Source organism: Alnus glutinosa, chromosome 5 (genome assembly GCF_958979055.1).
Source record: "Alnus glutinosa chromosome 5, dhAlnGlut1.1, whole genome shotgun sequence".
Classification (NCBI taxonomy): Eukaryota; Viridiplantae; Streptophyta; class Magnoliopsida; order Fagales; family Betulaceae; genus Alnus; species Alnus glutinosa.
Window position 1 is genome coordinate 1,630,547 of NC_084890.1, and position 24,798 is coordinate 1,655,344.

The 24,798-nt window shown below is 34.2% G+C and overlaps 3 protein-coding genes across 4 annotated transcripts; 2 read left to right on the top strand and 1 right to left on the bottom strand.

Annotated features, from left to right (window-relative positions):
• The first annotated feature begins 127 nt into the window (after positions 1–127).
• Positions 128–5,540, top strand: LOC133867648 (probable carboxylesterase SOBER1-like). Its single transcript, XM_062304398.1, has 6 exons — positions 128–488; positions 2,304–2,356; positions 3,379–3,502; positions 3,705–3,826; positions 4,821–4,928; positions 5,260–5,540. The coding sequence occupies exons 1-6, from the start codon at positions 227–229 to the stop codon at positions 5,347–5,349; spliced, it is 759 nt and encodes a 252-aa protein (XP_062160382.1). The 5' UTR covers positions 128–226; the 3' UTR covers positions 5,350–5,540.
• Positions 5,541–9,190: 3,650 nt separating this feature from the next.
• LOC133868462 (uncharacterized) lies at positions 9,191–10,203 on the top strand. Its single transcript, XM_062305363.1, has one exon. The coding sequence runs from the start codon at positions 9,297–9,299 to the stop codon at positions 9,915–9,917; it is 621 nt and encodes a 206-aa protein (XP_062161347.1). The 5' UTR covers positions 9,191–9,296; the 3' UTR covers positions 9,918–10,203.
• A 9,844-nt stretch (positions 10,204–20,047) lies between these two features.
• Positions 20,048–24,553, bottom strand: LOC133869413 (serine/threonine/tyrosine-protein kinase HT1). Of its 2 annotated transcripts, XM_062306404.1 has the most exons (4): positions 23,338–24,553; positions 22,377–22,832; positions 20,412–20,675; positions 20,048–20,293 (listed from the first exon to the last, which is right to left on the bottom strand). In XM_062306404.1, the coding sequence occupies exons 1-3, from the start codon at positions 23,752–23,754 to the stop codon at positions 20,424–20,426; spliced, it is 1,125 nt and encodes a 374-aa protein (XP_062162388.1). In that variant the 5' UTR covers positions 23,755–24,553; the 3' UTR covers positions 20,048–20,293; positions 20,412–20,423. The 2 variants fall into 2 exon arrangements, with proteins under 2 accessions (XP_062162388.1, XP_062162387.1); XM_062306403.1 differs by having other exon boundaries at positions 20,048–20,675.
• Positions 24,554–24,798: the final 245 nt, after the last annotated feature.

Consider the following 24,798-nt stretch of genomic DNA (forward strand, 5'->3'; position numbering starts at 1 on the left):
TTTTTCGCCGCTAAAACATCTCGTACGGCAGACTTCTTTCCGAACGTAGGTCTCATTTTTTGTCGCCGTAAAATATAAAAAACGTGGCTGCTGCTGCTGTATTTGTGTACCCTTGTTTGACGTACGACAGCCGTTTGGATAGGAGCAATCACGTCTTTTCACACCTGTTTCCCCCATTTTGGGAAAAACTAGAAAAGGTAGACCATGGAGTCATGGACGACCGGCGATGAAGCTTAAGCTATTTGCAAAGCCCATTGCTGTGCTTGGAATCACCCTGATTAGCACCATTTTGTTCGTACGACTCCTGCAGCCAAACCAACCCTTTTCAAAAGCAGACTCAATGGCTCGGAGCTTTGTTCTGTGGCTGCATGGGCTGGGGGACTCGGGCCCTGCCAACGAACCCATCAAGGCCCTTTTCAGTTCCCCTGAGTTCAGGAACACTGTTTGGTCCTTCCCTTCTGCTCCTTCCAATCCAGTCACCTGCAACTGTAAAGTTTATACCTTTTGTATTTCCATTTATATTTCTGTTAGGGGGATCTGTAGGTTTTGCTTTCTGGTGTGTGTCTGACCAGTTTGACTCTGGTTTGGTGATTTACTGTCATTTCTCACATGGGTATTTTATGTTTTCTGGAATCGAGGGGTTGTATATGTTGTTTATCATGGATTTGGAGAGTAAATTCTTGGGGGAGTTTTGCTTTGGTTTTTGTGTGTAATATGCTGTTTATGTCTCTCTTTTTTTCGTTACCGATGAGTCGATGACTTAGACTAACTGTGAAATTGTCTGGCATGGCCTACAGATTAGAATGTATTTGGGTTTTACATTATAATCGCGTTTGTTTTGTTTCAACCAAAATACTTCTCTGGGGCTATAAGTTTCATTTGTTAGGTGGATCTGATCTACCTTTCATTGCTGTAAATACCCTCGAATCATACTGAAAGTTGAACTAGTTTTAGTAGAATAGCAGTTAATCAATTGCTAGTCGATGTGTCTAAACCAAAGAGTGCATGGTATGATTTGAACAATTAGAAATCTAGTTGAGTAGATGAGGGATCAAGTAGATAATATACGATTATAATGTGACCACTTTGTCAAAAGACTCAAAACAATTAATTTCGTATTCCAGTTGTTTGGGATTATTGTTTTGAAGGATACCGCAAAGGGAGCATCAAGTTAAGCTAATAAGTACAAATGGAAAGGAAAAACGACAATCGAGGTTCTTTTTAGTCGGGTGGAACCATGAGGCATCGTGATTTTCAATACATGACATTAGTTACTTATATAGAGTAGGAAAATTCCGTACTACATTGAATTAGACAGTCAATGCTAGTTCTGTGAAAGAAACTGACGAAAGGCTACTGTACATGAGTGTTTCAAAACTATGATACTTGGTGGTACTTGTTTATACACATTCTTCCATGCTCTTTTGGTTGAAAACCTCAAAAAATTTGTAAATACTGATAGCATTTTCATTCGGTTAGTTAATGGTCATTGTATTCTTAAAATGTGCAATCCTGATGAACTTCTGATGTTGCATAATGGAAATAGGGACAATATTATTCAGATTATGGCCTTTTCATTTGCTTGTGACAATCTTGGACTATTGATCTTTGTCTTTGGGCTACTATTTCATTCCAAGTGGGATAGACAATTGGCTTGACTATCTTAAATGTATAATTTTATCACCTTAATAAAGTTGTTGCGTGTTTCATCTTCTTGGGTTGGTTTTGATGGCCCATGGGTATCTAATGTATTTTTTCTTTTTTTAAGAAATTCATGGTGTTTTTCTTGGCCTGTTACCTCACAATTTGGCAAATCTTACTTGCAAACTTTTCACAACAAAGTAGAGTAGCAAATACAAGGTCATCCCTGGAAACCATAAAATGCCCTTTTGGTCTATGAATTAAAAGTACATCATTGAAATAAATTGTAACAAATATTCAGAGAATTGTCCTAACCACTAACTAAGTTTCCATATACTCATTTCACGTCTTTGGGATGTCCAACCACCCCGGTATTTTAACTTATTGAAGAATTTCTTTTTCATAATTGATTATTCCCTTCACTTATCTCTGGTGATATCATTGGGGGCACTACTTTCTTGGTATGGCTTCCTTGCTTTGTGTGTTAATAACCAGGCTTTCGAATAAATTTCGGGGATGCTTCTTGTCTTCAGAAAAAAACCCCACACTAATGGGCATTCCTCAACATCGACCATAACAAGTTAAAGATTTACTCATTCTGATAAAGAAGTTTTAAAACTTCTCTTCATCTAATGCCTTGCTGTCTTTGCTTCTCCTTGTAGATGGTGCTGTGATGCCTTCATGGTTTGACATTCACGAGATTCCTGTGACAGCTGTAAGCTATGCTTCCCTTTTTTCTTTTTCTTTTTTAGTGCTTAAACCTCTATTGGAATTTCGTTTCAGGATGTTTGTATATAAAATTGAATTGAACCTTAAATCAACTTTTTTGGTGCTGATAAGGGATTTGATTATTGATTCTTGTATGAAGTATAATTCTGTTCAATGGGTTGCTATTTATGTTTTTATTGTAAGGATGGTAATTGATCACTTTTAACATACAGACTCTCGTTAACGATAGCTTTAGTGATAAGCTCATCTGATACTGATCCTTCATGATTGGCATGAGTTATGCATGCTCAAATGGTCTAAGGGCCTTAATAGGAGTAGGGCTCAGCTAACACATCTGATTCACTCAACCTTCTGCCTTAGAGATGCCATAATCTTCTGGTACATTATTGTGTAGTGGGTTTAGGGTTAGAAAAACATTGAAAATATCAAATTTTGAGATTCTGTTATAATCATACCATTGATGTTTGATTGCATTATTGGCCTTTCCTTGTATTTACCTGGTCGATTCTTAACTCTTTTCCTCTTTTAATTTGAATGCCAAAAATCTCTGTTGGTATAGTTGACATACATCATGCCCATGCATGTGGTGCAAAATTACATCTCCTTGTCTAAATATGGTTGACCTTAAGGTCCACTCTTTTGAGGATCACTAGTTTTTTGTGGGTTTGCGATGCCATCTTAAGTATTATGTGACTTTGTGTATTAAGAGGAATAGGCAACCAATGAGAACGATAACTGTGTTGTCTAGTAGATACATTTTATTTCGTGGAAAACTGAGTTTGGCTAGCTTTACAGTTTCTTGGGACACATCTCCATTTGAACCTTTTATGGATTACCATTGGTCGTCAAAATGTTTTTGGAATTTGTCAGTTATTCTTGGACAGTTAAAAGCGATGTAGCAAGTGCATAACGAATCTTCAAGAGGGGTTGTGAATTGCTTTGATACCATACTAGTTGATGATACTGATTTGTTGAGCACTTATTGAAGACTATTCTGCTAATATTCAGGATTCTCCAAAAGATGAAAGTAGCGTGCTTGAAGCAGTTCAGAATGTCCATGCAATGATAGACAAGGAAATAGCTGCTGGCACAGATCCCAATAATGTATTTGTGTGTGGATTCAGTCAAGGAGGTTTCCCTTTCGCTCTCCCCCTTCAACGCCCCCCCCCCCCCCCCCCCCCCCCCCCACACACACACACACACATAAAAAAATTCGAACAAAGAACAAAGCAGAAAAAGATGACAAATACACCCACACGCGCAGCAAAACATCTTTGCATTCATTGATTTTCTTTAGTGCTGGTAATTTGAAAATTTTAACAATTCTTTTGCAGGTGCCTTGACCTTGGCAAGTGTTCTGCTGTACCCAAAAACTCTAGGAGGAGGTGCTGTCTTCAGCGGATGGCTTCCTTTTAATACATCTATAATAGAACGAATTTCGTCAAATGCAAAGAGGGTACTTCTCTTAAAAAATACTATGGTTTCCAGTTTAAGTTTACAAACTATATTTTTACTTTTGGACCATGAATCTGGTTTTCCTTTTCTTCTTTTTTTTTCCCTATATCTTTTTGACTTGCCATTCTATGAATATGAAATAAAAATCCTCATAAACATTTGTAGATGGACAGTCAACCATTGTGATGGTGGTGACATACATGTAGTTCATTACTCACTACAGCCTCCATTTTTTCAATTTTTGTTCAAATGAACTAGTACTCCTGTGCAGGTTCAGTGATGCCATGTCATATGGTAAGAAGTGTAATCTTGTTCCTTGTAATGAGAATAATTGTTTGCGTATTGCGTACATGTTTTTATAGTGTGTCACTAAGAGCAGCATAGATTTAATTTGTCATAGGTTCCAGTTAAGTGGTGATAGATGGCTTGAAAAGCTCCGACTAAAACAAGTTGTATGCATTTAGTTCTAATGACTGACAATAACTGCTCTGCAGACAGAGTTCAATGCCTGATGTTTGCAAGAGATTACTCAGGTCAGAGGATCTGTATTCCATCCCTAACCATATAGAAGGGGTGCTTTGCAGGGATCTAGAGTTTGCCCGACTGGGGTGGGTACACGAAGTGGCCTTACCTTGAAAGGATTCCCTGTCATAAAAAAAGTATTTCATCCCTAAGTACCTTCTAGTCCAAGGAAAAGATCTTGTTAGAATGAGCCAATGTATTTGCTAATTTATCTAACTGTTAAAGTCCCATGGATAATCTCCTTTCAGTATTTGTAGTTTTGTATGTATACTTGAATTTGTGATCGTGCTTTAGGATCACCTAGTCATATCTCCTACTAAGCCTCAGTAGCATTGTCAAATATTCTGATCTTTTCGGGTGTAAAACCTTGAGTTGAAAAGGTTGAATAGGCAAGTTTGTATTATTTTTATCTGTAAATTTTCTTGTGATTCTTCAATTTATCTGTCTTGTTTCTGAATCTGAACGTTGTGCAGACACCGATTTTGTGGTCTCATGGAATAGCTGACAGAACTGTTTTGTTTGAAGCTGGACAAGCTGGTCCCCCTTTCCTTGAACGAGCTGGTTTAAGCTGTGAGTTTAAGGTAAGATATATGTTAAAGTATAAATTAAATGAATGAATTTACCAATTTCTATCAACTTAAGCTTTTGGGATAACTGGTGATTTAACATAGTATTAGAGCGAATGTTCTGAGTTCGAACCTTGTCTCTATCATTTACCTTTCATTTTGTTGAAAATATTTTACGTGAGGGGAAGTGTTATAGTATTAAGTAAATGATTACATTTACTATTTCCTATCCGCTTAAGTTTTTGCGATAATTAATAATTTTTAATCATCTCCAAATATTTCAATACTTTCTTGAATGTCCTCTTTTTGATGGAAATATGGCTCCTGGAAAAAATTGATTTGTCAGGCTTATCCTGGCCTTGGCCATTCAATAAGCCATGAGGAGCTGCAGTACCTGGAACCGTGGATCAAAACTCGTATGCAGAGTTCTTCTTGAAGGCTTGGGTGGAACAAGATTTTCACCTGATTACACTAATTGGTCTTTGATTTTCTGGTTGTCGAAGAATCAATATGTAAAGAGACATGATTTTCAAGCTGCTTCGTATATTGTGATGAAAGTTAATCTAAATAATAACTTTTGTCTAAGGCAAGTTCAGATAATGCAGAAAATAAGAACTTGTTTAATTATGTGAGCATGAGCCTTGCTTTTTTGCTTTGTTCGTCAGTGTTACTATAAACTGTAAGGCGTGTGTGCATGCCTGTTGACCCTGCCGTTCACTAATCGAAGAAATATTAGTTTATCATTGTTATTAAATTAATTGGCACTAAACATGAGTGATGCATCACCGCTCAAAGATCAATAGTTATTTTAATTCGCTTTGGATGTGTCGTTGGGGAGTTCACCCCTTTTTCGGGTTTAGGATTCTCCGCTCACTCTTCCTTTCATATCAAAGTAAGAAAAATCGAAAAGGTAATTGTGAAAAGCTCTTGATAAAGTTCACTTGTCCGACCTGTTGTTCAAGCAACCCGAACGGGTAGGCGTGTAAATTTAGCCTTATAGTTATACAATACATAGTTAAACCTGCGTTTATCATCGTATAATAAGATATGCTTCCTTGCATCCATATCGTTAAGAGTTCTGGGCATGTCGCTTTGGTTCACTTTTAACCTTAGTACCAATGGAGATTCCTTCTTTAATCCAAGTCTCCATCAAATAATTTGTGCAAGCTTTTTTACATCATGGCCTTTCATGTGCATCAGACAATAATTATTATCTGCAATGTGGCTTCAACATAAGGAAAAGACTGCACATAATTTCATAGTAATCAATATATATATATATATTAAACTGAATTGAAAGAAAATTTTATAATTTTTTTTTATAATTTAATTTACTAAATTGACATATATATTTAAAATACTTAATTCATACTTACACACGCTCTAAAATCAAATATCACATGCTCTAAAATAATTACTTACATTTTCTTTTTCTTTTTTTGTTATGTGAGGTAGCCAATCCCCCTCATCATTTTTGTAGTACAAAAAGAAGCCGACTAAGGACTCAAAAGTCAAATATATATATATATATATATATATATATATATAAAAGCAAAGTATGATACACAAACCAAGAATAACATCTTCTGAATTTCATTTAATGAAATGAATACTATCCATCTTAAATGAAAGGTTAAGATTTAAAGTTGGTATATCTAACGGTGTATATAAAGTCAATATTGACACGTCTTTTAAAATTTAAAATAATGTAAAATCATGTACATCATTCGATGTATTAACTTTAAATCCTGACCATAAAATAGATAGCATCTATTTTTTTTTTTAAATGGAGATGGTCTTATTCCGTTGGGCAAGTAGTATGAACAAAGAGCTTCTAAACCAAATGGCAAATCGAGGAGATTTGACTTATCCAAAAATTCAAGCAGCAGTTGATGTTATAAAATATAAATGAAGCGAAACTTAGCACGCTCCAATTGTTTTTATTTTTTATTATTTTTTACAATGTAAAAGATTATAACTCAATCTCCACTTATAATTATTTTTTTCCTAACCCCTCTTATTATTTTAATCTCTAATGTCCCAAGCCCTCATGTTCTCAACAGTTATCAACTTTTCATGATCTTAAATTTTTTTAAATGTTTTACATGTGAGAGAGAGAGAGAGAGAGAGAGCTTTGCCAACTCTCTCTTTGTTTTGACAAATTCCAACCTTCATTAATTTATTTAACCAAAGATCAAATGGCCAAAGTTTGTCAATTTAATTCCTATGAGTATTTGTATTTAATTTAATTAGTTATATTGACCTCTGAAGCTCAGCCCAATTTATGCCCATAAGCCAATTTTTGTTTGTTCCGAATATGGAGAAGGCAGCATAAAAAAGAAAAAAAAAAAAAAAGGATACTTTTCTTAGAGCTAGATTGGAAGAATTTTATCAAATTCAATCTATTAAATTGAAATTTATTTTTAAAACATGTGATAAATTCTCACATATTTTTTAAAATACACGTCAGAATTACATGTTCTATTAAAAATGCATATGATAATCCATATTTTAAGGACGATATCAATTTAATAAATTGGGTTAAAAGAATTTATTCAAACCCAGTTTGAAGAAAAAATTTGTCCACATAAAAAAAAAAAAAAAAGACTTTAAAACTCCATATTTTCTTTTTTAGTAAAATATAATGCTTCAATCTTGAAAATTCTCTTTTATCCCGTATTGAACTTAAGAATATTCACAATAGATTATCTAAATTTCTATCTAAAATAGCCGATCAAAGTTGTATTTTTCTATTTTAGCTAATGACTTTTCAATTCGATTATCTATTTTTTCTCTACACTATTAAACATTCTTTTATTTTATTTTTTTTATTCATGATAAAACATAAAGAAAGCGGGAAAAAATAAAATAAAATAAAATACTTATGCATTACTTCTTCACATTTGAGAAAGCACCGTAGCTTAAATGCAAAATGCATTTTGGTTTAGAGAATTGAATGGACACATACAAACTAAAATACATGAGATTAGGGCTAACAATTTTTGACATGACCCACGAATTCGATACGTACGAACCCAACATAAAATTAATAAGTCAAAATCTAACTCGTTTAACTAAATAATTAAATAAATCAAATTAAAATTAATCTATATAATCTCACTGTCCAAACTCGAATATACAAAGCACAAATTATATATACCTAGTCCGTACGCACACGAGACACTGTGAATGGCCCAAAGGAATAAAACGAACAAGTCAAAAAAATGAGTCCAGGTGCATGGGTGGCCGCTGGCCGAGGGCACCTAACACAGGCCAGAGCTTGACTCAAATGAGTAAGCCGCAACTCCCACCAACCCCAACGTATAAAAACAGGAAGTAACGGCGACAGTCACATAAGGGGAACCTGATCATTGTAGGTAGGTCCCATCTCATCACCGCATTCATCTCAGTCGTCCAACACAAAAAATCATGTTGATGATGATATAATAAACACTAATCATATCAGTAAAAATAATTATTCAAGCTTTAAGTATTGATAAACACATGGACCCACCTTATAAATTCAATAGCAATTTTAAAAGTTTAAAGAATAAAATAAAAAAATAAAAAATAAAAGATCTTAATTATTATAAGTGTATATCTTAATATTTATTAATTGGATTTACATTTATTGTGAGTTTTAGTTTGTTAAAACAGGTTTAACATACGACCTAAAACAATAGGCCTAAAATAATAAGGTAGAACTTTATACACGTTATAAACTGCGTAGAGGAATTGAGTTCTGGTGAAGGTGGAAAACATTATGGGTAACGCTAACTGGGGTTAAAAGTATAAGATTTGGTAATTAATTTAGCGCAGATTTATTATGTTTTATTTCTTAGCACGCTTTGTTGTGAAGTTTGATAGCCCCAATCTCATCAGTACTAATCTCAGCCGTCCAATAGATTGATCATATCATTTCTAGATTTTTTTGGATAATTCTAGAGTATATTTTTAAAAATATTTATTTTTATACGTAAAAATAATTATTAAAACTTTAAACGCATTCCGTTCAGTAGTAGAATTATTCTATAAAATCTGAAAGATCTTAATTATTATAAGCTTTATATCATCACTAATATTGTTTCTAAAGGATTATTATTTATTAATCCTTTCTTGATCGATTGTCTCTAGGTACGTATTATACGTTGGAATGATAAGATTTAAATTATTTAATTAAAAATAATTTGATCCGTATCTATGCGACTGTGTCCCGCGTCGCACGTGATCCTCACCAGTCATCAGCACCTATTATACGTCACCAACTTCGATGCTTTTCTCTCTCTCTGAGTAAAATTATAACCTCATCAACCTTTCAAAGTCCAAACCTTGGTCTCTCTTTCTCTCTCTGTCTCAGACATCTCTCTCTTGAAAACCTTAACTATGAAGAAATTGTACCGCAGAGGGACCGTCCACCCGTCGCCGCCAATCATCTCCGACCACCTGTCCTTCCTTCCCGCCACGATCCTAACCCTCACGGCGGCTCTCTCGCCCGAGGACCGTGAAGTGCTGGCCTACCTCCTCTCCTGCTCCAACAGCTCCGTAAACTTTAACGGCCGCCGGAGGACCACCACCACCACCACAACCACAACAACAAACCAGAGAGGAACCGGCGCCGATCACCCTCCTCAGTTCAACTGCAACTGCTTCCGGTGCTACACCAGCTACTGGGTCAGGTGGGACTCGTCGCCGAATCGCCAAGCGATACATGAAATCATTGATGCGTATGAGGCGGAGCTCATGGCGCAGAGTAAGAAAGGGAAGGGTAGGAAGGAGAGGAGGAAGAGAGGGTGCAACAACGAGTTGGGTGAGCTGAAGCGGTCGGAGGCGAGTTCCGGGAAGGACGAATCAGGCGAGTCGGGGGAGTTGGGTGGGGAGAGTAGCAACAGTGGGCATGAGAGCTTTGGTGGTGGTGGTGATGGAGAGGAAGGGTTGGATAAAGGGTCGGTGAGAAGGCTTGTGAGCTTCATTGGGGAGAGGATTTGGGGTGTTTGGAGCCAATGAATTGGAGGGGTAAAGTGAAGGGAAAACAGAGAGAAAAAACAAGGTGGGTTTTACTTCTTTTTTGTTTTTCTATATATCATCTCCCTCTAATTTTTATTTTTATTTTTATTTTTATTTTTCTCTTTTGTATATTACCCTTTTACATTGTAAAAATGGGTAGTGTAATTTTGGATCATCAAGATCGAGCTGGTTTTGTTCGAACAAAGACATCCAAATTGATGTTCCTGTTATTGTCGTTTCTATCTATTCTGTGAATATGAATAAGTTTAGGAAGTTTTTATCTGTAGATGCATGCCTTTGGTATAACTATTTGGACTGATTCCATCAAACATGGAAAGCTTTTTGGTTGGAAGATCACCTTCTTGTGTTTCTCAGTGTAATCAGACAATAATTGTTGGGTTTGGGGCAGTGATCAATCAAGCACTTGGAACTTTGCACCTAATTAAGTACATTTTTGTAGCTTAAAAATGAAGCTGTTTTTTTTTTTTTTTTTTGTTGGTTAATTATGATTCCATACATGAACAATTTGAAGGGGGAAAGAAAAGAAACGTAATCAAAATGAGCTGCAATTGCATTGTTCCAATAAAGGTGGAAAACGATTTTTTTTTTATTCCTTTTTTGGTGGGGGTTCTTTTGATATAATTTTCTTTTCATAGCCTTTTTTTTTTTTTTTTTTAATATGATATGAAGCTTTTGTTGGTTAATTATGATTCCATACATGAACAATTTTTGAAGGGTGAAAGAAAATAGACATAATAAATATGCACTGAAATTATTTTTTTTATTTTTTCCCCCTTTTTCGGTGGGTTTTGTTTTTTTTTTTCTTTGGGAATGAAACATGTTGCCAGGCGAAGTAAGTTTCGTTGTTTAAGATGCATGAAACCGTGTCGTTTTGGAATTGGCTTAGTTGCTGTGTTTTCTCTATTTTTTTTTTTTTCTTTTTATCTTAAAATTAAATCAGAACAGGTTAAAAAATTAAGAAATGTTTGTTTGTCCAGTCTCATTCCATTCCAATGTTACTTTCGATCTCAAGAAGGAGAACGTAAAACCAAACATTTCTCTAAATAATTATTCAAATCCGTCGTTTTGTACTTGGCATAGCTTCATGGCCCTTTAAAAAGTCTGACTTGGCAAAATGGTCCCTGAACTTTGTCATAAATGCTGGAAATTCCAGACATGCATGAATTTCCTTTCATGTTCGCTCTGCCTCATTGGTAGCAAGCCCCGTCAGTGCCGTCACTGTCTTTAGTTTGTCTTAATTTCAGTGAAAAAAATTACTTCTTTTCTTAGAAAATAAACAGTACTGATGATGGCCAGTAAAAAAAAATAGCTAGTTTTCATCTAATTTTTACTGTTTATTTATAATATCTTTATCGAAAACCAGAAAGCAAAATAGATAACTATTTATTTTATTATATTTAATCATGTTTTCACATGAGTCTAAAATTATATAAATCATCTCTAATTAATTTTAGGGTTAAATACATATTTGACTCACGTACTTTACGACCTTTATTTTTTGCCCCCTCAATTTTACTTTTTATCAAATTTGGTACCTGTGGTATACGAAAAGACGGAAATTGTACTTCCGTCTGATTTTTCGTCCAAAACTAACGTCCACCCACAGTATTTTCTGTCATGTTGTTGTCTGGATGTTGTTGGAAACGATGTGTAAAGAATTGAGTTCTGGGCTTCAAAATTTTAGGTACCCAATGACGTGGGTGGACGTTAGTTTTGGACGGAAAATCAGACGGATGTACTATTTCCGTCTTTTCATATACCATAGGTACTAAATTTGATAAAAAAATAAAACTGAAGGGACAAAAAAATAAAAGTCATAAAACACAAAGGATAAATATGTATTTAACCCTTAATTTTATTTCATTAAACAAGTTGTTTTTTTGTGTTTAAGATTGAATGTGATTGGAGTGAAGAAAGAATGTGATTGGATAGGTAGGTGTCGCAATTGACGAGGTCGGCAAAAGTAAAGGCTTCGATTAAAGCAAAGGGGGCTGAAAAGTCCCACTAAAATTGGCTCGAGTCCAAAACTCTTTTCGTTATTCCCCAAGGCCATTTTTTTGTTTTTATTTATTTTCCCGTAATTTGTGTGAAATAAATTCAACCCCATTTTAAAGACAACCTATTTTAATAACAAAAAGCACCCAAACATGCTTTTTATAGAGTAATCCTCTGTATGTGTTGTACCCCATAACCCCACCCTAATGGCTCAGTAGAGAACCCTATTTTGGCTCTGATGTGAGGTTTTTAGTGCATTGGTTACTCAGGTTTTGCTTTATGAAGCTTTAGTCTCCTCAAAAAAATTTATGCCTTTTTTATATTGGACATTTGGGATCAGTGGATCACCATCAAGTTATTATGCAGGAATTTTATTAAAAGCTTATAGTTGTGATTTTTTATTTATTTTTTATTTTTTAAAGAGCCATCAAGTTATTATGCAGGAATTTTATTAAAAGCTTATAGTTGTGATTTTTTATTTATTTATTATTTTTTAAAGAGCCTATGATTTCCTGTCACATAGAATAATTGTGTTTTTAGTTACGTAAAAAGTTGACAGGAAATCATATCTCTTGTAATTAAAGGCATCGAGAAAAAAGGCTATCAAACACTATGCAAAAATGATTTCATATAAAGTTTTCTTTTAAATTAAATTGAAAATCTATTAAATTGACATAGGTTCAAAATATATGACTATTAAAAACACATATAAGAATTACATGCATTTTGGGCACGTCAGTTTAATAGACCGGGTTATTTCAACCCAATTAGAGAAAAACTTTGTCTAATAGTTTTTTATTGGAAGATAATTTCTTTTTTCTTTTTTATCTTTCAGCATTCCTAGTAGCCTCACCAAAAATAGCTAAAACCAAAATAGTTTTTTAGCTATTTTGGTGAGCCAATTTGATGAAAATCCTGAAAAACCAGCCTCACCATTTTAACCAAAAAAATTTGATGACTGAAATTACTAACCAAATTAGATGAGGCATTTTCACTCAACAACCCACTCACCAAATTTTGTTTCACCTTTCTCTCTCACATGATTAGCACATTTTTTCCTTTTTTCTCTCATTTTCTTCTCCCATCTCCCATCTCTCACACCTTATCTCATGGATATGAATGATTTTTTGTAAAAAGATTATATAGAGAAAAAATAGATAAATATGAAAAAATTATTATTTAAATGGAATAATGAATATTGACTAGTTAAAATGGTGAGGCTGCTGAGGAAATTTTAATAAATTGGCTCACCAGAATAGAAAAAATTGATTTTTAGGCCTCGTTTGGTTTGCGGAATGTCTATTCCATTAGGAAAAGGAATAACTATTCATGGGAATAGATGAAGGTGGAATGGAATAACTATTCCTATTCTTTTGTTTGGTTGTAACGGTGGAATAGAACATTGCATATGTATTCTTTTGTTTGGCACAGTGCAATACATTGGTGAATGGAATCATATTATAATCAAATTTCCTAAAACACCCTTATAATACAAATATAATTTATATTCTTAAGGACATTTTTTTTTTCTTTATTTAAGAAACATAAACAATCATACTATGACATTTTTTTTTTTATTATTATTTTTAATTTCATAGAGTTCATGGCTTCTTTTTTTTTTTTTTTTCATATACAATTACGCTACAAAATGATTTATAAGGGGGAAAAAAAAAAAAAAAAAAAAAACACACACACACACACACACACACACAATCATCATATCACCATCATAAAAAATAAATAAATAAATTAAATAAAATAAAATAGATCATCTGCAAAGCCCTTTTTATTTTATTCTTTTTTATTTGTTTTTCAGCAACAAACATTCATTCTTTGCTTACAAAGTAAAATGATTTATAAGAAAAAAAAAAAAACATAATCATCATAAAAAAAATAAATCATCTACAAAGCCCTTTTTATTTTATTATTTTTTATTAGTTTTTCAGCAACAAACATTCGTTTTTTGCTTACAAAGTTTTTCTCAAACCTCCATAAGACAATTGGAGTCCCCCCAATATTAAGCGGTACTCGTTTTGCTACGTCTAAGTGCATTCTGTAGGCTAAATCATAGGAGGAGGAGAAAAAAAAAGAAAAAAAAAGACTACCCCACAACAAATTAAGTTGGTTGAGAAACAGAGAGAGGAGGATGAGAATATAATTGCAGAGATGGAGAGAGATACTGATGGTGCATTTGAGTGATGAATTTTTGAAATCAGAATTAAATTCTTATTCTGTTTGCGAATTTTGAGATTTGACTTTAAAAAAAAAAATTTGAATAAAATATGATTTGTTTATAAAAAGTTGAATAAAATATAATTTGTTTTTTTAAAAAAGTTGAATAAAATATGATTTATTTTTGAAAAAAGTAGAATTAGAATTATATTTTATTGTCAAAATTTTGTATCCAAACACACCATGAGTTGAGAAATAGAGAGAGAGAGAGAGGGATAAGAGACTTGGGTGTTGAGAGGGTTGGGGTTTTTGGGCAAAAAACAAATTTTATTTATTCCCACAGGAAAGGAATAGGTATTCCACTCCTTTTTGAGTGGAATACCTATTCCTCTTCGTAAGGGAATAGCTATTCCGTGGGAATAACTATTCCCTTAAATAATATACAACCAAACAAAGGAATAGCTATTCCTTTCCATGGGTCTAATCCGCAAACCAAACGAGGCCTTAGTTATTTTAGTGAGTAAAATTTGGTAAGGCTACTAGGAATGCTTAGCCTCATCAAAATAGATTTTTAGTTATTTTGGTGAGCCAATTTGATGAAAACATTAAAAAATCACTCCCAGCAGCCTCACCATTTTAACTAAAAAGTTTTGATGGGTGAAATTACTCACCAATTTTGATAAGTAATATTCACTTACCAACCCACTCACCAATTTTGTTTCACATTTCTCTCTCACATGATCAGAATACTTTTTTCCTTTTTTCTCTCATTTTCTTCTCCCATCTCCCATCTCTCTCACACGATAATGTTTTTATTTCATGGACATGAAGAATTCTTTGTAAAAAGATTAAATAGAAAAAGAATAAAGAAATATTAAAAAATTATTATTTAAATGGAATAGTGATAGTAAATAGTTAAAATGGTGAGGCTGCTCGAAGAATTTTTAAAAAGTAGCTCACTAGAATAAAGAAAAGTAATTTTTAGCTACTTTGATGAGTAAAATTTGATGAGGCTATTAGGAATGCTTTTAAAGTTTGTGAGGCATAATTGAGCAATTATTTTTGACATGAAATGAAGGATGAATATGAAAATTGTTTTTTTAGCATAGAGGAGATCTACAAGAGTGTGAATTCTATTATATCTTAATTAAATATACATTAGGTGAAGATTAGTCTAAAAATGTTACATTTCCAACATTATGCATGTGATCTCACTAATCCCAACTTCAAATTTTAATATAAAAAGTGATTCAAATCAATTCTTTTACATGTAAAAGCTATTCTTACACCACTACCAAACAGTTTATACTTTCTACTGAACCATTTGTAAGCATATGCCCATTGTGCTGTCTTACGAGCACTGCACCTTTGATAACACAAACTTTTAAGGAAGGGTCTCTTCCTTAACTGACAATGTTTTTTTCTTTTTTGTTCATAATGGAGGAACATTTTGTCTGTTCAATTTATTAATTCAATCTAACATATATTTTTAAATAAAATCCACATGTCTAATAATAAATGTCAATTTAATTAGGGGGTGGCGATTTGTATTCGCGTGTCGAGTTTTGGTCGTGTTGGAGCATGAATATAAAGTTATATAGGTCAACTTTAACCAAATTCATTTAATTAAACGGGTCAAACCTCTCAACCCTAACTCGCTTATTTCGTATAAGGTTAACGGGTTGTGTTAAAAAATTGTTAGCCCTTATATCGTGTGTCGTGACGAGGTGTAAATATAAAACTATATAAGTCAATTCTAATCTTACCCATTTACTTGAACGGTTAGGCCTCTCACTCTAACCTACTAATTTTATGTTGCATTCATATTAGATTTATGAGTCATGTAAAAAATTATCCATCATAAGTTTAATAGACTCTTCAGGAACATATATAAAAAATAAAAATAAAAAAATAAAAACCCTTTGTCTGTTCAAAATTCAGTTCATTACAGCTGAAGGGTGTATGCATGGGTAAAGTCAAAAAGGAGGGGAATATATTTGTTCATGAAATTTTGCACCCATGTCTTTATCTCTTTGATCCTTTATTTAATTATTCATATCTCAATTGAATTGGCAAGGGCATCTTTGAAATGTGGATCTTCCTGCTTTGAGTTGGGCCAATAAATATAGAAAGTGGGAACAAATCGGCTCAAGTCTCGGTAGCCCTAGCACATATATATTCCCCTTCCCATACAAGCATCTAGCATCACCATACACGTGTCACTTGGAGGCCTTTGTTAATGACAATGCCTCTTTTGAATTTTGATGCTTGGTTTATCTTATATTTGTCATAAGACAAAACATGTTGAGGGCTCTTTCTTTTCTTCTTTTTTTTTTTTTAAAAAAAAAAAAATATAAACATATATATATTTTAGAGGTTCTTGAATTTGGGAATTTATCGCATCGTTTTCTAAGGTTTATAAAAATATTTTAGAGGTCCTTAAGGTATCATTCGTTATCAAATCGCTCCCTCCATACTCTACTTCGGTTACGGTTTGTAACCATGGACAACAGTACGTTACACGTAGGTTGTCCATAGGCTTAATGATACGTCAAATCTGTAATATATTAATATTACGACATGTGTCCAACTCGCACAATATCAGTTTAACCATGTCATGTGAAGTGCGCAATACTCACCACGTCAACAACCGGACAACTAACAAAAAAATGTTAAAAAAAGATGACGTGCCCTTATCTCACTAAGCATATGTGGCAGTGCCCATCAAAATGGCTTACGGGTATTGCCACATCAATATATAGAATTTCTCAAAAACAAAGAACAAGAAGTAAAGCTATTTAGTAGACTGTTATACGAATATCATACAACTTGATAATGTGGTAATGAAAATCAACAATCAGATTAGCACTTGTAAAACAAAAAATAATAATGAAAAAAAATAAAATTTGAGGGCTAATTTTCATCGTCATGTCCTTTCAGCTATACGACAATCTATTAAATAACACTACTTGAAAGTTAAATATTATATACCACATATTTATTCCACTATACCGATGTGACAGAGTGTAATAACCCATGGATCAACTCTTGCTAAAAAATAAAAAAATAAAAAAATCGATAACTACTAGATCATGTCACGTGAAAATAGTGGAATAAGAGTCTTTTCCACTATAGGACGGATGCAGGGGCGGTCCTACATTGGGGCTAGGGGGGCCCTGGCCCCCACCTCCCCAACCCCAAAATTTTCCCCTAAAAAAAAAAAAAAAAAAAAAAAATTTACCTCCTAATTTTTTAATTTTTTTAGTTTTGCCCTTTCAATTTTTTTTTTTCCAATTTGGCCCCTCCATTTTTACGAGCCTGGGTCCGCCACTGGACGGATGGAGGGCTTAAATGGCTACTATTGGCATTCAAGTTGTAGGGAAGCAAGATGATGGGCTAAAGTTTCAATTTGAAAATCTCAAGTTGAGCTTACTAATGAATTTGCTCAATTGTTGAAACAAAAAATATGAAGCTCCTGCTAACTTCTTTAACATGTCAATGCTTACATGACTGCACGATCAAAACTGTTTGATTCTACATTTCTACGCCTAATTCGCCTAACTAATACCATTAAGTATTAATGTGTGCCTTGATTATATAATTGTGTAAGCCTTTTCAAGGGATTATGATAATCACTAACTACCAATAATGTATGTATATATTAAGACTTTTTGCATAAGACAAAATTTTCACCTTAATTGAGTTGAAAAAATTCTTTTAACTCAATTTGATTTGATTTGATTTGATTTTTTTTAAAAGAAAAAAAAGAAAAAATGTTTAGATATTAAATCATCATTTATTCCAAAAACTTACGCTAACAGGAAGAGATGAATTTAATCATTTAATTTATATTATAACATTTTCTCTCACGCGTGGGCTAAAACTAGCTCTCTCTTAATAGATTATGCCAAACACGTGGAATGTTTAATTGAAATGAGAGATAAATGACAAAGACAGAGTTTAAACTCAGGATTTCTGCTCTGATACCACATTAAATCACCGTTTATCTCAAAAACTTAAGTTCATAGGAAAAAGTAAATTTAATCAAAGGAAAATTGCACCATTGGTCCCTATGGTTGGCATAAATTACAAATCTTTTCATCTATTATCAAAATTAATTCAGAGATCTTTATGGTTGGCTTAATTTACAAATGCCAATAAAATGTCGACACGTGTTGATCATAATAAAAAATATAAATAAATAAAACTTAAAAAAAAATTTAAATAAAAAAAAAATTGAAAAGAGAAAATTGATGGTTGCCCAATGAAGGTGGCACACGGCCACCTCCAAAGGGGTGGCTGGCGGTTTGGAGGTGGCCGCCCAACCAGCAGCCACCCCTTTTATCTTTTCCTTTTTTTTAAAATAATTTTTTAATTTTTATTGTGATTAACACATATCGCTATATTATTGGCGTGTTGTGGAACTTAACAGAATCTGTCAAAATTTTTAACGAAATTTTACTTTGGGGAGCAATTTCAAATTTGTAAATTAAGTCAACCACAAGGATTTCTAAATTAATTTTGATACCAGAGGGAGCGATTTGTAATTTAGATTAATCACAAGAAATAATAGTACAATTTTTCATTTAATCAATACTTTAATAAATTCGACATAAATGTAAAAACTGTTTAGTTTGCTTTTAATCTGTAGATAATATTTTTCTCAGAGAAAACAAAAGACAAAAGAACAAACGGTGAAGGCAAAGCTCATCCCACAATAAGAAGAAGATCACTGGAGATTTTGTCGCCACCTTCAACCTTAAAGCCCACGTTAAACTAAAGTGCTAAAGTATGCGAGAGGCACTTCAAAAATCAACCCGACGTGTTTGACTCGGTCTTGTGTACATGAGCCTAAAAGACAAAGCTTAATTTCACTTTCCAAAGCCAATATCAAGAACAGTACATGATGTACATTGTCACCGATCAATTATTAAGGTTGACTAATTGCAGCTTTAGGTGCATCTTCTTTCAATATCACTATATATATATATGTATTGTTTGCTAATATTTTTATTTTTAAGAATATAAAAAACAAAAGATGGGGAACAAAAAATTTTAATCAACGAAGACATGATCGCCACCCCAACGTAAGAGAGGGGTGGTCGCACGGTCATGTTTGTTTGTCGGGTAGGTGACAATGCAGACACCGCAATAAGTTCGAGGAAGCTGCACAGCCACCTCCTTTTTTGAGAATGGCTGCATGACTACCATACTTTATATATATATATATATATAACAACTCCACATATTTGTGATTTTTCAAAATAAACATATTTATTATATATTTCTTTAAAAATACAAAACACTTCCTAAAAGGTTTTATCAAAATCATTTTCTTAAAACATTTTTTCAAATGTAAATCCCACTAAAAGCACTTCTCAACTTTATATCCCACCAAAACAGAAAAAAAAAAAAAAAAAAAAAAAAAAAAAAAAAAAAAAAAAAAACCATTAACTATTGTTCTTCTTGAGAGACAAGTGGACAACCTAAGCCTGGTTAAGATGAATGCTAGTGGGGTTGGGCCTATTGTGGGTCCTCCATTCAACATATTGGCGTTTGGACAGGGATTCAATGTTAGGCCTGGCCCACATGATTTTTCACCTCCAGGACTAGGAGGTCTTGCTTTTCAGAATTCAGAGTGTTTTCTTGTCAAAACTCCGCATGGTATAAATCAAAACTTAGACATCAATTTTGTTACAGTAATGCTATTTAGTAGACTGTTATATAATTATTATACAACTGGGATGACATGACAGTATAAATCAGCTATTGAAAAAAATAAGAGTTGGTTTTCACTGCCACGTCATCCTAATTGTATTACTAAATATTATTTTTCATTCTGTTAAGATTGAAACAGAACAGTCTTTTTTAAAAGAAGAACGAGGATGATGCATCAAATTAGTTAATATTTAGAACACTAACATCATTTATACATTGCAATAATTAAGGAAACCAACACGAATTAGACCCACCACTTGGTAGCTCCTATTTGGGTATTAGGTATATATCAATGCAGCATATTTACTCTTTTTTTTTCCTCCAAATTTTTGGGTATATGAGCATATTTACTCTTTCTTTGTAATTGTACAGAGAGTCAAGCACATATAATCAGCTTATTGAAAGTGGGGAACTACCAAATGGGGGTTCCAACAATCACTCCTTGTGGCCTGTGGAGTAAACTGATTTGCCTACAGTGGAACACCAACCTTATAATCTTCAATACAGATACAAGAGCTAGTTGAAAAGAACATTATGTACTGTTTAATCTACTGACATGATTACCTAAATAGGGGACGATAATAATACCTTCTAATGGAGTCAGGCATGTACAGGTATGGACGAGCTGCTCGTGGATACGCAGCCTTTCAAGCGTTCGAGAATGGCGTTTCGGCTGACGAGCCTCGAGTGGTGAGTAAGAGGAAGGCCCTCCTTGACACACTCATCATACTTCTCCAAAGCAGAAACAATGTCACTGAAATCCGGCCGCTTTGAGGGGTTTGCTGCCCAGCAGCGCTTGATGAGGTGTGCAAGTGCAGGCTGACAACTAGCTGGTAGTGGAGGCCGCTCATTCTGCCATTCAATTTAAATGTAATCAATAAAATTAGCATCTAGTTGTCTCACAGTGCCCAAGTTTTGAGACAAGTAAAATGTAACTGCATGCGTTTCTATTTGCTTAATAAGTATAGAAGGAAGAACATGTCCAATTCAATGTCTCTCTTCCTTTTGATAAAAATTTTAGGCCAGAAGAGAAGAGCCTTATATTTAGCAGGCTGGTAAAGGGTCCCACAAGAGAGTTGGAGCAGAGCACATCAAACACCTTATTTTTTTTATTTTTTTTTTTTTAAAAAAAAAAAAAAAAATCAAATGGGAAAAGTGTTACAAGGAAACAAAAAGCCAAGAGGGTAGGCTCCCTAACAACAAACCTAAATGGAAATACCTAGCAAAAAATAAGAACAATAAATAGGAAATGGGCAAAAATAAATGGTTCAGTCCTATGTATCTTGGACTAGAAGCCAAGAAATGGGTTGCTCAATGCGATTTCTGAAGCAGGTCAAGAAGCTGACCCGTTTGAAAGCTACAACAACCACCGGAAGGAAGTTGTTGAGGGAGTAACATTGCTGTTTTCCGATCAGGAGCAGTTGAAGAGGAGGAACGAACTCAAAGTTGCAAAAGTCTCCACAACAAGATAAAAATCACAAAGGGACAGGAGACTATAACCCACAAAACAGAATAACAACAACAGAACCAAAGCACAAATCCAAAAAACAGCAGCATCAACGGAGAGGTGTGGCGGCGAGGTGGTGTGTCAAACACCTTATGCCATGAAAAAACCATTTTTCTACATGTTATTTGTAGAACTTCATGGCCATGCTCCGTGAGTTAAAGTAGGAGTAACACTCAGATTTGGACCAAGTTTGAGTCCTTACAGATACTCTTGCTTGGTTGCTAAGTGATATGGATTTAATAGCCATAATGTTCAAACCTACAGCTCTCAAACTCTAGTAGACATAGACATAACATGATTAACTATGAAAACTAGATATGCCACATGGATTTTTCCTCTGCCTTCAGTTTGTATAGGCCTATAACAGCCTGCAGATCCCCTTTTGCAGACAGCAGATTACGTGTGCCAGTACTAAGTAACTGAAATAACTGAGTATGCTTCTTTGGTCTTCTATATAAAAAAGAAAATAGAGTAATGGTTATTAAGGTTATTTTGCCTTGTTTAATTACCTACCAAATAGTAGTCACTCATTAATTTTCCAATAGATAGTATAGACTGCAGAACAATACAAAAATTCTTTTTGGCATTTATGTCCAAAGAATAGTAGTGAGTATAAAAGCCAAACTTTTTTTTTTGGGTAAGTAAATGGCAAATTTCATGAAAGCATTTAAATGGGAAATCAACCAGGTGGTTAATGCTCCAACAGTCTAACAAGTTTTACTGTTTTGATCAATTCAACCAAAAGTGTTTAAAAAGCTAGTTGGACTTGAGCCAGAGGATTGTCATTATGCCAATTGAATCTTCCTAAGGCCATATGATAACCATGGATTACGTGCACCGCTATGCAATTGAGAGAATGTACTTATCGTCAAACAAGGGGGAAGCTCCGACATCCAAAGTTACAAGAACTTAGAACTAAATTGGAGTCCTTAAAGAAAGATGTCAGAAATTCAAAGGCAGAGAAGTATGAAATTGCAAGAAGTAGTTTAAATACTATATAGAAGACTTAGAAGGAAGGATTTCCATTTCAGATATAGCTATCTGACCTTCTCAGCCACAGCAAATGCAGCCTGCACAGGGGTCATCCCTTGGAAGGGAAGCAAAGCTGTTGTGAGCTCCCATAGCACAATCCCAAAACTGTACACGTCAACCTTCCGAGTATAAGGTTTCTCCTTGATCATCTCAGGTGCCATCCAACGGTACGTTCCCTTGTTTCCCTTAGTTTCCCTACACTGTGTCTCAAGACATGATGTACCAAAATCTGCCACCTTAACCCTCATTTCATCATTAAGAAGCAAGTTATTTGATTTGAGATCTCTATGGATCACCCCTTGTGAATGAAGATACTCCATTCCTCGGGATATATCAAGAGCTAACCTCAGTATTGTTTCTGTTGAAAGAGAGTATGGCTCTTTCTTGTTAAGATACATCCTCAGAGTTCCTTGTGACATGTATTCAGTGATAATACAATAAACAGGAGGCTTTTTACAAGCTGCAATAAACTGTAAAGAAGATGAATCAGCAATTTGGGAGTATGAAGCTCTTGAGTTTACGAGCCATTCATTACAAATAAAGAGAAGTGTTGAATGAATGGAAAACCACCAATCATGTGTAACATTCTTCTAATATACACAAAACAGACCCAGCTAGCTATCGTTATTCATCCTAGATCTATCACTGAACACAAACACAAACTCTGAGAATTTGGAAGGAAGAAACAGGGGGATGTGGATTGAAGAACTGAGAAAAGGCAGAGATCGAGAAAGGTCCTTTTATATTAATTATGGCCGAAGATTAAGTGAAATCAGGAATTCTAGCTGACAAAGGACAGTTGGGACAACTGCTTTGATGAACTTAGTAGGATACCCTGAAAATTTTAGGTTTTAATTGAGCATAACAGAATTCCATAAGCAATTTCAGTTGAAAAATAAATAAATAAATAATGATCATAGACTGAATTGTTTTTTTTTTTTTTTGTTTTTTTTCAACTTTAGCATGAAAGTATACCTGCACTATATTTGGATGAAAGAGACGTGAAAGCAAAGCAACTTCAGACTTAAATTGCTGCTCCAATAAGGTTCTAGTCTCCTCCTTCTGGTTTGGAATCCTAACCATTTTTACAGCCACAGCTCTCTGCTTGTAAATTCCACGGTAAATTCTACTATGTGCTCCTGAAGCGAATTTGTTGCCGATAAACAGCTGTGAGAGATCGGCAGTCCATTCCTCCCGATCCTCCTTTGATACCTCCCAAGTGTCCACATTCTCTGAATCCAATATCATAGACCATGATTCCACGCTATCAAATCTCCTTCTTTCCATAGTTTCCATGTCAGAATTCAACTGGGTATTGGACGAGGAAGGGATTGAAAAATGTTTGCTCTTCGACCTTCGGAGGCGAAGCATGTGGAAACACGAGGTTGCCATTAAAGCTCTTGGCGAGCTCCTCAAACTTTTAATATGAAATGGCTATGTGAAATTATAGACAATTTTGCATCAAAGCAAACAATCCAAAGGAATTTTCCTTCTGAATGTGTGAATTGACTTGAGGAAGTGCATGAACTGATTCAGAAACATGGGTTCTGAAGAGAAATGAAAAGGAAATCTGGGTTTTCATGAATTATTAATAATAAAACAAAAAAACTACAAGATGGAAGACTACCCACCGAGTTTTTCAGAAATAAAGCACAGAGAGAGAACCAAAAGACAGATTTTTATGCCAAGCATTTGTACCTTTATTATATCAAAACGGTCATGAATCGGTGAAAGCTTCATGAAAATATATATGGGAACGAAAAACATAGAGAGAAAGAACATGGGGTTTCATAATGTCAAGGATTGCAATGGTAGGAAGAGAAAATTCATGAAAATGAATATTTTCCAGAAAAAGAGAGAAGAGGACACAGATTTTCACGGTTGGCTCTAACAGGGATCAAAAAGATTAGGTCCTTTGGCAGTAGAAAGATGAATTCAAAGGCAAAGATTTCAGCGACCTCCCGTGATTGCTTGGTTCAAAAAGTAAGACTTTTTTGTATAGAGCTCGAGATAGAGAGAGAGAGACAGAGAGAGAGAGCCTTTTTCTGGACCGAATTAAGCTCCTTCTATTCCTTGCTGTTCGTGTTTCTTTTTCTGCATCATCAATGCGAAGTGGCCACAGTGGCAAAGGTTCACCATATATAGATTAAGCTTACTTTGCCCGCTTTGCAGTCTTTGGAAGCTTGGCATATATCCCCTAGCCTCCTTTTAACGGTAACACAACATTGTCGTACTGATATAAAACAAAGAAAAAACTCGTACAAGTGGGCATTTACAGGTGGGCATTTCGGTTGCTTGACACCTGGAAAATCATTAGTCATCCGATCTAAGCTATAAAGAACATGATTCTCGTAGTTAATTAAGCACCTCATGCATGCATATATTGCTTGATAATTTAATAAATTCTATGTTAGAATAAAGTAATTTTTTTTTATG